The sequence below is a fragment of the Ranitomeya variabilis genome, chromosome 2 (assembly GCF_051348905.1).
Source record: "Ranitomeya variabilis isolate aRanVar5 chromosome 2, aRanVar5.hap1, whole genome shotgun sequence".
Lineage (NCBI taxonomy): Eukaryota > Metazoa > Chordata > Amphibia > Anura > Dendrobatidae > Ranitomeya > Ranitomeya variabilis.
The window spans coordinates 470,672,444-470,685,808 of record NC_135233.1 but is presented as its reverse complement, the minus strand read 5'-3'; the positions used below and the strand labels follow the sequence as shown (position 1 = coordinate 470,685,808).

General features: G+C 43.8%; 1 protein-coding gene across 1 annotated transcript; it reads left to right on the top strand.

Moving 5' to 3' along the window:
* The first annotated feature begins 372 nt into the window (after positions 1-372).
* LOC143809612 (toll-like receptor 5) lies at positions 373-8,561 on the top strand. The gene is made up of 2 exons (XM_077292659.1): positions 373-461; positions 6,593-8,561. The coding sequence occupies exon 2, from the start codon at positions 6,598-6,600 to the stop codon at positions 8,509-8,511; it is 1,914 nt and encodes a 637-aa protein (XP_077148774.1). The 5' UTR covers positions 373-461; positions 6,593-6,597; the 3' UTR covers positions 8,512-8,561.
* Positions 8,562-13,365: the final 4,804 nt, after the last annotated feature.

Here is a 13,365-nt window from a genome sequence, read left to right as displayed (position 1 = left end):
GGCCCCATACGCCAGTCAGGGCAGTAATGCCCTGATGGCGGCCCTGCTTGTGGGACAAAGACCAGAACCATGATGATTCTTGGTACTATGTGTTATGCCAGAAAAAAAGTTTGTGGGTAAAACCCCTTTAAGTGCTATCAGCCCTTTTGTAGCTGGTATAATAAGACATACGCATCCCCCAGTGCTTTGTACCAGGAAGGCGTATGGACCGTGTGCATCCTGATTTGGGGTAGTATAGAGGGTATAGTCAGGATGTCCTCTTTGATGTAGAATAATACGGGAATCTCCATGAAAACTCCCTTCTCATTGTTACCAAACATTGTCTGACGTCATCTGAGTGTTTCCTCATCGAGAAGTTTCACGTGTCAGAGACTTAAATACGGAAGCAGCAGAGAATGACAGGAGGAGACTGCAGTCATCTGAAAAGCACTCGTTCCTGTAAGACAGCGCTCCGGTGACGGGTAAGTACTGAGCTCTAATATTATGGCATTCTGTATGACATATGGTCTAGTGTCCCCTGCTACTGTACAGCATTATATATATATATATATATATATATATATATTATACTGTATAAGCATTACACAGATCTCAAGAGTCCCTGTGCCTGCGGAAATCCCTTTAAATGGCCTTAGGTATATATACTGTATATCAAAAGAACATATAAATAAAAAAAAAATATATATATATATATATATATATATATATATATATATATATATATATATATATATATTTTACCTATATGCATGTACTTTGGACCATAGATCATTTTTGCAATTGGGTTTCATTCAAAATTTTGCACCATTTGGTTGTCACAGGCTCTTCTTTCTCCTGCACATTCTTCCTTTACGTGTCTGTGATCATAAATCAGCTGAGAAAGGCTCAGAAAAAAAACAAAAAAAAAACATCATTCCGCAGCCAGCAAGACAAAATACAAAACAGAGACTATGGAAGTCAAAGGGAGTAAAATATTTTAAATTGAAACCCAATGTGTTCGTTAATTTCAGTAATAAAAAAAAATTAGTCCCAAAAGTTGACAATCCCTTTAAGGACAAATATATATATATATATATATATATATATATATATATATAATTGTAGTTGAAATGTTGTAGTGCACCATTCTTCAGCTTTTCTTGTACGCTGTATTCCAAGTTTTGGATGGGGTTTCTGTTTTTAAAAATTAAAAAAAGGAAAAGATCTCTGCTTGCAGTCAGTGAATGGCAATGCTTGTGTGTGATGTTACAGTGGCATTACTGGCCAAGACGTATATGGAGGATGCTGCACTTGGACCAATGTTATTCTATGAGGCCGCGCAGACCTGCAGGTTTTTCTTAGCTGTATTCGGCATAAGGAAAAAATCACAGCACGCTACGAGTTCACTCCGAAATGCGACTGTGCGAAAAAAAAAAATTGGATGCCATATGGACCTTTCGATTTTAACAGGTGCATTACAGTTCTGTAGCACAGGAAACTGAAAATGGTCCTCAACAAAAATATCTGATGAGTAAAAAAACAGATTGTATAAAGAAAGCACATGGATGACACGTGAAAAAAAAAAAAAATTGTCCCACTTTTCTGGATGAGAATGGGACCGATTTGTATACGCTCGTGTTACCACAGCCTTATGCTCAGTGCGGGTGCAGTGATGGCACTGTCTCTCCCGGGGATCATGTGACGTTATTGTGTCACGCAATCCCTGAAGCCAAGCAGCACTGGCTTCGCTTTCCTGCCTTCAGACGTATCACAAACATCCGGAGTAATTGAGAGAGCGGCAGCCCTGACCTCCGCCGGATGTAAGTGATTTGTCTGAAGATGGGGAGAGTGAAACCAGTGCTGATTGGCCACAGGAATCACGTGACATTGTTATGATTGCCAGGAGAGCGAATGGCGACACTGCTGGAACGGTGCCGGCACCGGAGGCGAGTGTAAAATGTTATATTATAAAACATAGGGATTGAGAACGGGATGTCCAAGTAGTGGTAAACCACTGTGAAGGGTTTGTTCAGTCTGAAACCACAAGTCTACAGTCACTGTATGTGACTGCAGACTTGTGGATCTTCATAGCTCGCACATTGCGCGCTATGAGGACCCTACGGTGCAGACGCAGGGAGCGGGCGGTCATGTGACAGCAAGTATGCGATATACTCCCGGCCACAATCCGACTAGACTGTGTTCAATACATTTGCATTGAGAAAGGCTGCGCCCATCTAGTTGGAGTGTGGCCGGGAACATCTATATAGCATACTTGCAGTCACATGACCCCCGTTCCCTAGGTCGGCCCTTGAGAATCCTCACAGTGCACGCTGTGAGGAATCAGAAGTCTGCAGTCCCATAGAGAGACTGTACACTTGTAGTTTAAGACTGGACAGCCCCTTTAATGTATTGATAGTGGCTATAATCCTGGTTAATCGCTATGACACTCTATAGGCTCCCATACACACTAGACTAAGGGTGTCCAAACCAGCCGATATCAAATGTATGACTAGAAGGTAGGGTGCACTACACAAAATTCTATGGGAAATATAGAAAGCAGGGTGCCTAGAAAATATATATCAATGTGCGTAAAGAAAAAGACCTATGCATAAAAGGCGCACACCTCAATATAGGAAAAATATGCAAAATATCTTTACTGACCACAAAAAGCACACAGTGAGTAAAAACATGTTTAAAAGTCAAAAAGTGACAATACTACAACCCTGGTAACAGAAAAGTCCATATGACTATAGAAAATATATGAGACACAATCCGAAAGGAATATGTGCAATATATAAATAACAATGACTCAAGCCCCAGTATATGTATCAAATGAGAAGATTGTCCCCAATGCTGTGAATCACAATCAACTTGAATGGGAAAGTAAAAGCAGGTTGCGGGGTGCAGTGACGGACAGGAGGCAGACCAAGGGTTAACAAGGAGTTTAATAGTTACTCCTCGCAGGGACCTATGTACACAAGGGGCAAGGTTATAGCTAATACAGAGAGAACTAATAGGGGGCAGGTTTTTTAACGAACAGGGGAGAATAATACAAATAATACTCTCAACACTTTGGGCATCAGCCTCGGGTGTGCTCCTGCCCGTGACTGAGGACATTTAGATTACGTGACACAAAAAAAGTATCTGTCACAGTTCTGTGAAAACAATGGGGGGAACTAACCTGGCGTTAACGGTGTCCTCCTGTGGTCCTGATGATGGCGGTGTCCTCTGGTGGTCCTGGCGGTGGCGATGTCCTCTAGTGAACCTGGCGATGGCGGTGATAGTCTGTGGTATTATCATGGGCACTGGCCCCAACGGATGAAGGGAGGAATAGTCTCTTCCCTCAGCGGTGAGAGTCCCTACAGTGCCGGACCCTGTGACATGTCCCAACACACTCTATAATGGCCAGCCCGGTTCGCTGTGCCGTACCAATGAGCATCTGTATCCCGTACACCGAATTTGCCTCTCCCGGTCAGTATTCCTGGCCGGGGCGGTCTTGTCAGCGTCGTCGGCTGAGTCAGTAGTCTCTTAAAGGTACGTGATGTTAACGAGGACAGCGTTATCAGAGGTGTCTCAGCAGGACCCTGTCGGTCATTTCCTGTCAGCGCGTCCTCTCATCCCCGGCTCCAGTCAGCGCCACCCCGTCGCCTCACAGCGGATCTACTCTGACAGGACTCTTGCACCTGTGCCGTTCCCGCCTGAACTGTTTGAATTTCTGCATGGGCATTAACGGTCTGCTTAGCCATGCCCCCTTCTCTCAAGCACAGGGACACTCCAAGCTCTCCCCCCGTATCCTAGGTGACAGACCCGACTGTTACGGATGAGGCAAACCTGGTTAGTTTCTCCCCCTTCCAAATATACAGCTCAATAAACACACACAATATGAAAATCTATGTGTCCAAAGTTGGGCGTCCCCAAAATTGGCAGACAATAATATGCAAAAAGACTCAGCAAGGTGTAAGCCCTAAAATGGTACTAAATATGGCAATAGACCCCACAAGTAATGTAGTGACCTGTAATATCACAATAATAACACCAAATAAATAATGACACCAAAAGATATGATAGTCTATGGTGAAAGAAATATATAGCACTATATATTTCTTTCACCTTAAACTATCATATCTTTTGGTGTCATTTATCTCATTATGACCCCCATTCCTTATATGATATTACAGGTCACTACATTACCTGTGGAGTCTATTGTCTTATTTAGTACCATTATAGGGCTTACACCTTGATGAGTCTTTCCATATACTACTGTCTACAAATTTTGGGGACGCCCAACTTTGGACACATATTTTCATATTGTGTGTATTTATTGAGCTGTATATTCCCATTCAATTTGATTGTGATTCACAGAATTGGGGACAATCTTCTCAAAAATACATGTACTGTATACAGGTCCTTCTCAAAAAATTAGCATATAGTGTTAAATTTCATTATTTACCATAATGTAATGATTACAATTAAACTTTCATATATTATAGATTCATTATCCACCAACTGAAATTTGTCAGGTCTTTTATTGTTTTAATACTGATGATTTTGGCCTACAACTCCTGATAACCCAAAAAACCTGTCTCAATAAATTAGCATATCAAGAAAAGGTTCTCTAAACGACCTATTACCCTAATCTTCTGAATCAACTAATTAACTCTAAACACATGCAAAAGATACCTGAGGCTTTTAAAAACTCCCTGCCTGGTTCATTACTCAAAACCCCCATCATGGGTAAGACTAGCGACCTGACAGATGTCAAGAAGGCCATCATTGACACCCTCAAGCAAGAGGGTAAGACCCAGAAAGAAATTTCTCAACAAATAGACTGTTCCCAGAGTGCTGTATCAAGGCACCTCAATGGTAAGTCTGTTGGAAGGAAACAATGTGGCAGAAAACGCTGTACAACGAGAAGAGGTGACCGGACCCTGAGGAAGATTGTGGAGAAGGACCGATTCCAGACCTTGGGGAACCTGAGGAAGCAGTGGACTGAGTCTGGTGTGGAAACATCCAGAGCCACCGTGCACAGGCGTGTGCAGGAAATGGGCTACAGGTGCCGCATTCCCCAGGTAAAGCCACTTTTGAACCATAAACAGCGGCAGAAGCGCCTGACCTGGGCTACAGAGAAGCAGCACTGGACTGTTGCTAAGTGGTCCCAAGTACTTTTTTCTGATGAAAGCAAATTTTGCATGTCATTCGGAAATCAAGGTGCCAGAGTCTGGAGGAAGACTGGGGAGAAGGAAATGCCAAAATGCCTGAAGTCCAGTGTCAAGTACCCAGTCAGTGATGGTGTGGGGTGCCATGTCAGCTGCTGGTGTTGGTCCACTGTGTTTCATCAAGGGCAGGGTCAATGCAGCTAGCTATCAGGAGATTTTGGAGCACTTCATGCTTCCTGGCACCTGCTCACAGTGCCAAAACCACTGGTAAATGGTTTACTGACCATGGTATTACTGTGCTCAATTGGCCTGCCAACTCTCCTGACCTGAACCCCATAGAGAATCTGTGGGATATTGTGAAGAGAAAGTTGAGAGACGCAAGACCCAACACTCTGGATGAGCTTAAGGCCGCTATTGAAGCATCCTGGGCCTCCATAACATCTCAGCAGTGTCTGATTGCCTCCATGCCACGCCGCATTGAAGCAGTCATTTCTGCCAAAGGATTCCCGACCAAGTATTGAGTGCATAACTGAACATTATTATTTGATGTTTTTTTTGTTTGTTATTAAAAAACACTTTTATTTGATTGGACGGTTGAAATATGCTAATTTATTGAGACAGGTTTTTTGGGTTATCAGGAGTTGTAGGCCAAAATCATCAGTATTAAAACAATAAAAGACCTGACAAATTTCAGTTGGTGGATAATGAATCTATAATATATGAAAGTTTAATTGTAATCATTACATTATGGTAAATAATGAAATTTAACACTATATGCTAATTTTTTGAGAAGGACCTGTATTCATTTTGGATGGTATCTCATATACAGTATTTTCTATAGTCACATGGACGTTTCTTGTACCAGGGTTGTTGTATTGTCACTTTTTGACTTTTAAATGTTTTTACTCACTGTGTGCTTTTTGTGGTTAGTAAAGATATTTTGAATATTTTTCCTATATTGAGGTGTGCGCCTTTTATGCATAGGTATTTTTCTTTACAACCAGCCGATATCAGCCAACAGTCTATTCTAATGTATGTAGGAGCCTCCTGGTAGACCTATTGGGTTTGTGACCCTTCTTGAGCACTCCCGTCTAAGCTGGAGCACAATAGATCCCTCATACCTAAAATAAAGGTGGTCATACACATAAGATAAAAGTTGGCTATCCACGATTGCAGTCTATCACCCCACCCCCACCCAAAGCTCGGCTTCATTAAGAGCTCTTGTGTCCTTGGGAGAAATGAGGAATTTGCTGTTGGACACATCCGGTAAAGGATTATCTACCCCGATACCAAAAAGATCGGGAGTTAGAACTGTAACCACTCGACCCTTCTATCATTTAGCTGTAGCGTTTTGTTTTAACATAAAACTAATTTATTCTGCACGTGCTTACTAAATAGGGTTTTGGAGAAGAAAATGGAACAGTAGAAAGTAACAATATCTCTTTACTTTGTTGCAGGTATCATGATTCTTCGATCTGTTGTTCTACTGATTGTAACTGTTTCCTCTTCACATTCCCTTCAAGCTGCCAAATATCAGAATATTTACTCCAGCAATGGCCTAGGTTTAGTGTCTGTGCCATCTGTCCCTCCTGATACCCAAGTTCTTTCACTCTCCTTCAATCAGATTTCATCTGTATCCCTCGACTCTTTCCAAAACCTTCTCCAGCTCAAAGTTCTCAATCTTGGTGCCCAAATTACTAATGGATCCTTCTTTGTTGAGAAATCTGCTTTTCAAAACGTGCCAAACCTCACCGCCCTTGACCTCGGCAGCAACCGCAACCTCAGGTTACATCCAGATTCTTTCCGAGGTCTGTCCAGACTAGAGACCCTTCTTCTTGACCATTGTGGACTGAATGAGTCCATCCTGGAGTCTGGGTTCTTGGGTGAGTTAACTTCTCTGAAGATGCTTGACCTGTCATACAATAATCTGCATCGGCTGCAGCCACATTCCAGTTTCCTTGGGTTGCATTCACTTTCCTACATTATTTTGAAGCTCAACAAAATCGGCGATCTGTGTGGAGATGCTCTCCAGAATCTGCGAGGAAGAAGACTGGAGCTACTTGACCTCTCATCGAATCCTCTCCAGGTTCCTAACCCTTCCATGTGCCACAACCCATTTAGGAACATAACATTGGGCACTCTAGATATCTCGTCAATGCCCTGGAATGCAGAAAAGGTAGAGAATTTCTTTAAAATTATTTCTGGGACTCAAGTGAAGCATGTTCGGATGAGGAACACTGCTGCGTTGGGAAGTGGGTATCACTTTAGTAACTTGAAGAATCCAGAGAAAAACACATTTTCCGGCCTCCGCCTAAGTAATGTCTACATTCTTGACATATCACGTAGTTACATTTCAGAATTGCCATCAGACATTTTTTCTGTATTTCCAGATCTACTGTCTCTTGACTTGTCCTCAAGCCAAATCAACCACATCAGCCCTGGAGCATTTTCCAGATTATCACAACTTGTCAGCCTCAATATGTCCGGAAATCTCATTGGAGAAATTACGAGAAGCAGTTTTTCAAGTCTGTCATCTTCCCCTCTTATGACCCTAGATCTCAGTTCCAACCATATTGGAGTAATACAATATCAAGCCTTGAACGGCCTCGTCTCCTTGGATTCCTTGAGTTTAAGAGATAATGCCCTCACGGAAATCCCACTGGTTGAGCTTCCGAGTTTACAATTTGTCTTATTAAAGCAAAATCGCATCTCCAGCCCTATCGGTCTTACCTCCTTCTGCCCTAACTGTACTTTTGTGGATCTTTCGAGTAACCGTCTGACCGATCTGCGAAGCTTGTGGGAAATCCTTAAGTTACATTCTCTAAAACAACTTTTGCTTGGCAGTAATGAGCTGTCATGGTGTTCGCCCAATACCACAAAACTTTTTAACAGTTCCCTTCTTTATTTGGATCTATCAGATAATGACCTAGGACAAGTCTGGAATCATGGCCAATGTTCAGACATTTTTATACCTCTGGCCTCACTGGAAACCCTTAATCTTGCAAAGAACCACATTTTCTCTTTGCCTGAAAGTTTATTCAGTAAGTTAAAAAGTCTCCAAACTTTGGACTTGTCAAGAAATAATCTTAGACTTATCCATCAAGATTTATTCACTGACCTAAGGACATTAAAGTCTCTCAATATAGGGGGCAACAACCTTGTCACCCTGTCTTCTTCAAGTTTTACGCCTCTGGTGTCCTTACAAAGCCTTGACCTATCCGATATATCCCCCATATGTAACTGTACCCTTAATGAATTTTGGCACTGGATAATATCAACTAAAGTGAAAGTCAATAATGGCGATGAGATCTCATGTCTCAGACTTGCTCCACCAGTGCGAGAAATACCAATGGTCATTTACTTTAATGAATGTTAATTGCTTGTATTTTTCCACTATATACAGTAACATAAAACCTGCATCATTTACTTTTCTTTTCAATGTTTTATTTATTAAGAATCAGAAAAAGATTGACAACAAAGTGTTAAACAGTTGCAATGAAGTTCTTGATACATTATGACCAAGCTTTCCGACTAATTATAAGAATAAATCTAAGCAGACATCTGCTGAACTACTTATAAGATGGGATATGACTGGTCACTACCGCAATAGTAGTGAAGCAAATGATTCTCACTTTTTGAATAACCCCTTTACCCACAAGGGTTGTTTGCAAGCCAATTTTTACAATTCTGACCACTGTCCCTTTATGAGGTAATAAATCTGGAACTCTTCCATGGATCCCGGTGATTCTGACATTGTTTTTTTTTGTGACATATTGTAATTCATGATAGTGGTAACATTTCTTTGAAATGACATGCGATTATTTGTGAAAAAAACAGAAATTTGGTGAAAATTTTGCAATTTTCAAACTTTGAATTTTCATGCCCTTAACCCCTTTACTCCCACGGGTAGTTTGCAAGTTAATGACCGTGCCAATTTTTACAATTCTGACCACTGTCCCTTTATGAGGTTATAACTCTGGAACGCTTCAATGGATCCTGATGATTCTGAGACTGTTTTCTTGTGACATATTGTACTTCATGATAGTGGTTAAATTTCTTTTGATATTACCTGTCTTTATTTGTGAAAAAAACAGAAATTTGGCGAAAATTTAGAAAATTTAGCAATTTTCCAACTTTGAATTTTTATGCCCTTAAATCACAGAGTTATGTCACACAAAATACTTAATAAGTAACATTTCCCACATGTCTACTTTACATCAGCACAATTTTGAAACCAAATTTTTTTTTGTTAGGGAGTTATAAGGGTTAAAAGTTGACCAGCAGTTTCTCATTTTTACAACAACATTTATTTTAGGGACTACATCACATTAGAAGTCACTTTGAGGGGTCTATATGTAGAAAATATCCAAGTGTGACACCATTCTAAAAACTGCACCCCTCAAGGTGCTCAAAACCACATTCAAGAAGTATACGTTAGGGCTGGCGGAACGCATCGAGTAAATAGAGAGATGTTATTTGGTGCGTTCGCAGCCCAGGGTCCACCGTGCAGGAGAGAACCTGCTGCTGGCAAATGGCGGCCCTATATGGCGGTAGAAGCGAACTCTGTTACTTCACAGAGTCGTCTAAAGAAAGCACTGTGTCCTGTTAAACTCAAAGGAGTACACAGCAACTGCCAAGCAGATAGCAGTTTGTTGTTACGCAATCATACAATCAAATTCACCGGTGGAGCCGGTGAACTAGAGGCTTATTTCAGCCGGGGCCCTGAATACATATATATGTAACCACACTGGCGCAAAGCACATAACTTAGATTTGATACTAGCGCATGGCCATGCGAACCTTTTATAGCTGCAAGTACAGGGCCTTCCTAGAAGGACCAATAAGAGACTGCCACAGAGCCTGAGCAACTTCAGGACCTTGCTGGAGAACCAATGGGTTTTGCTGCAGTATGTAGATGCTTGGACCGACGTCTCCGTTGAGCAGGCTCCACTGCGGCAGGAGAAGAATGGGAGACTGCAGCGGAGATGGCCCGAGATTCCCCCTGTGCAGAGGCGGGAACCCAACCCCTAACAGTATATTAACCTTTCAGGTATTTCACAGGAGTTTTTGGAATTGAAGGCAGCAATGAGCTGTGGAGCCTGAATATACTCAGCAGGCTCCCAGGACCTGACCTCAGGACCATAACCCTTCCAGTCCATTAAATAAAATTTTTTGCCACGTACCACCTTGCACCCCAAAATAGCGTTCACCTCGTAATCCTCCGTAGATGAACCCGATGTCCCGGCAGATGACTCGGAAAACCGGGACATGTATACGGGCTTCAAGAGGAACAAATGAAAAGTGTCGGTGATACACAGGCGTGGTGGAAGGGCCAGACGGTAGACCACTGGGTTAAGCTGTTCGAAGACCTTGAAAGGGCCCAAGTAGCGAGGTGCAAACTTAGTGGACTCAACTAGCAGCCTGATGTTACGGGCGGAGGTCCACACTAAGTCGCTGGGAACAAAGGTCGGAGCGGGGCGCCGATGTGCATCGGCGGAGGACCTCATTCTCTCCTTGGAGGCCCGAATGGCATCCTGAGTGCGGTCCCAAATATCCAATGCCTCCACAGCCCAGTCTGTCACCCTGGAGTCGGCGGAAGACACGGGCATAGGCACAGGTACCCGCGGATGCTGACCATAGTTAAGGAGGAATGAGGTTTGTCCAGTGGAGTCGGCTACAGCGTTGTTCAGCGCAAACTCCGCCCACGATAGCAAGGATGCCCAGTCATCCTGCCTGGCTGAGAAAAAATGTCACAGATATGTGACCAAGGTCTGGTTGGCCCTCTCTGCCAACCCATTAGTCTCGGGATGATATGCGGAAGAGAGATTCAACTCAATGCTGAGAAGACGACAAAGCTCTCTCCAGAACCGAGACGCAAACTGGGGACCCCGGTCACTGACAATTTTGTCTGGCATAACGTGTAGGCGGAAGCTGTGTTTTATGAACAACGCTGCCAAGGCCCGTGCAGAAGATAGCTGTGGAAGCGGCACCAAATGCACCATTTTAGAAAAATGATCGGTGATAACCCAAATGATGGTACAGCCACGAGATTTGGGCAAACCCACCACAAAGTCAATCCCGACCATCTCCCAGGGCCTGTCTGCCACCGGCAAGGGATAGAGTAACCCAGTTGGCCGTTGTCGAGGAGACTTATTTTTGATGCAGGAGACACACGCCCGAATATAATCTCCGACGTCACGGATCATATGTAGCCACCAGTATGTCCTCGCCAACAGCTCAGATGTCCTCTTTGTCCCAAAGTGTCCACCCACACTGGACGAATGAGCCCAAGAGAGAACCTCCGGTCGCAAATTAATGGGGACAAAAGTCTTGCCCGAAGGCACAGACTCTAGCGAAACCGGAGCTACGGTTCTCAGAAGGGACAATAAGCCGAGGCTCCCCTTCCTCTTCCTCAGATGACACAACGGAGCAAGAGAGGGCTTCAGCATGAATGTTCTTCTCCCCAGCGAGATAATGGAGGGTGAAGTGGAACCGGGAGAAGGACAAGGACCAATTGGCCTGACGAGAATTTAGCCGCTGGGCTGTTTGTAAATATACCAAATTTTTGTGGTCCGTGAAGACTTGAAAGGGAAAGCGAGCCCCCTCCAAAAGATGTCTCCACTCCGAGAAGGCCAACTTCATTGCTAGCAACTCCCTGTCCCCGATGGAATAATTCCTCTCCGCTGGTGTGAAGGTCTTGGAGAAGGAGAAGCAAGGATGCTTCCGACCTTGAGCATCCTTTTGGAAGAGGACTGCTCCTGCACCAACAGATGAGGCATCCACCTCCATTATAAATGGCTTATCAACATCGGGACGATGTAGGATGGGAGCGCTAGCAAAATGAGACTTAATAGAAGAGAAGGCCCTGGAGACCTCTTCAGACCACAATTTGGGATTTGCTCCCTTCTTGGTGAGGGCTACCAAGGGAGCTACCAAAGTTGAGAAGTGGGGAATGAACTGGCGATAGTAATTAATGAACCCCATAAAGCGCTGCACCGCTTTAAGAGAATGGGGTTCTTGCCAGTCCATCACAGCCTGAAGTTTGGCAGGATCCATAGCCAATCCCTGGGCGGAGATGATATTGCCCAGGAAAGGTAAAGACTCCTGCTCAAACATACACTTCTCCAACTTTGCATAGAGGGAATTTGCCCGTAAGAGGTCGAAGACTCTGCCAACATCTCTCCGGTGGGAGTCAATATCTGGAGAGAAGATGCGAACATCATCCAGATAGACTATGACCGAGGTGGAGAGCATATCCCGGAAGATATCATTGACAAAGTCTTGGAAAACGGCTGGGGCATTACAGAACCCGAAGGGCATCACAAGATACTCTTAGTGCCCATCCCTGGTATTAAACGCCATCTTCCATTCGTACCCCTCATGGATGCAAATCAGGTTATAAGCACCCCGCAGATCTAATTTGGTAAATACCTTTGATCCCCGTAGCCTATCAAAGAGCTCAGAAATCAGGGGCAGCGGGTACTTATTCTTAACGGTGATGGCGTTAAGACCCCTGTAATCTATGCACGGACGTAATTCTCCGTTCTTCTGCACGAAGAAGAACCCCGCCCCTGCAGGTAACACTGACTTCCTAATGAACCCTCTTGCCAAATTCTCCTGGATGTATTGGGACATAGCCTCCGTTTCCGGGAGAGAGAGGGGATAGACCCGTCCCCGAGGAGGTTCTGCTCCAGGCAAGAGATTAATAGGACATTCATGGGGCGGTGAGGCGGAAGGGTCTCCGCAGCCTTTTTGGAGAAGACGTCTGCATAGGACCAATAGCATTTGGGAAGGGAAGAAAGATCTGTGGGTATCTCGGTGGTAGAAACCTGAACGCACTCTCTCATACATATGCCCTTACATGATTCACTCCAACCCAATATCCTCCCAGAGGTCCACTCAATATGTGGGGAGTGGAAACAGAGCCAGGGTATTCCCAGCAGAATCTCATCCATTCCCTCAGAAAGGACAAGGGAAATAATTTCCTGGTGGGAAGGGGACATGGATAATGTGAAACAGTCTGGTGTGTAACAGTCTGGTGTGTGATTTGTGAAGTAAGTGTCGACCCATTCACTACTCTAACAGTTACCGGTTTGGCGAGCATCACCAGAGGTATTGCATGGCGCAGAGCAAAAGCAGAGGACATGAAATTCCCCTCTACTCCAGAATCCACACAAAGCTCGACTGTTAGAGAGGATGAGCCTACCATGATGTCCCTTTGAAGGACAGCT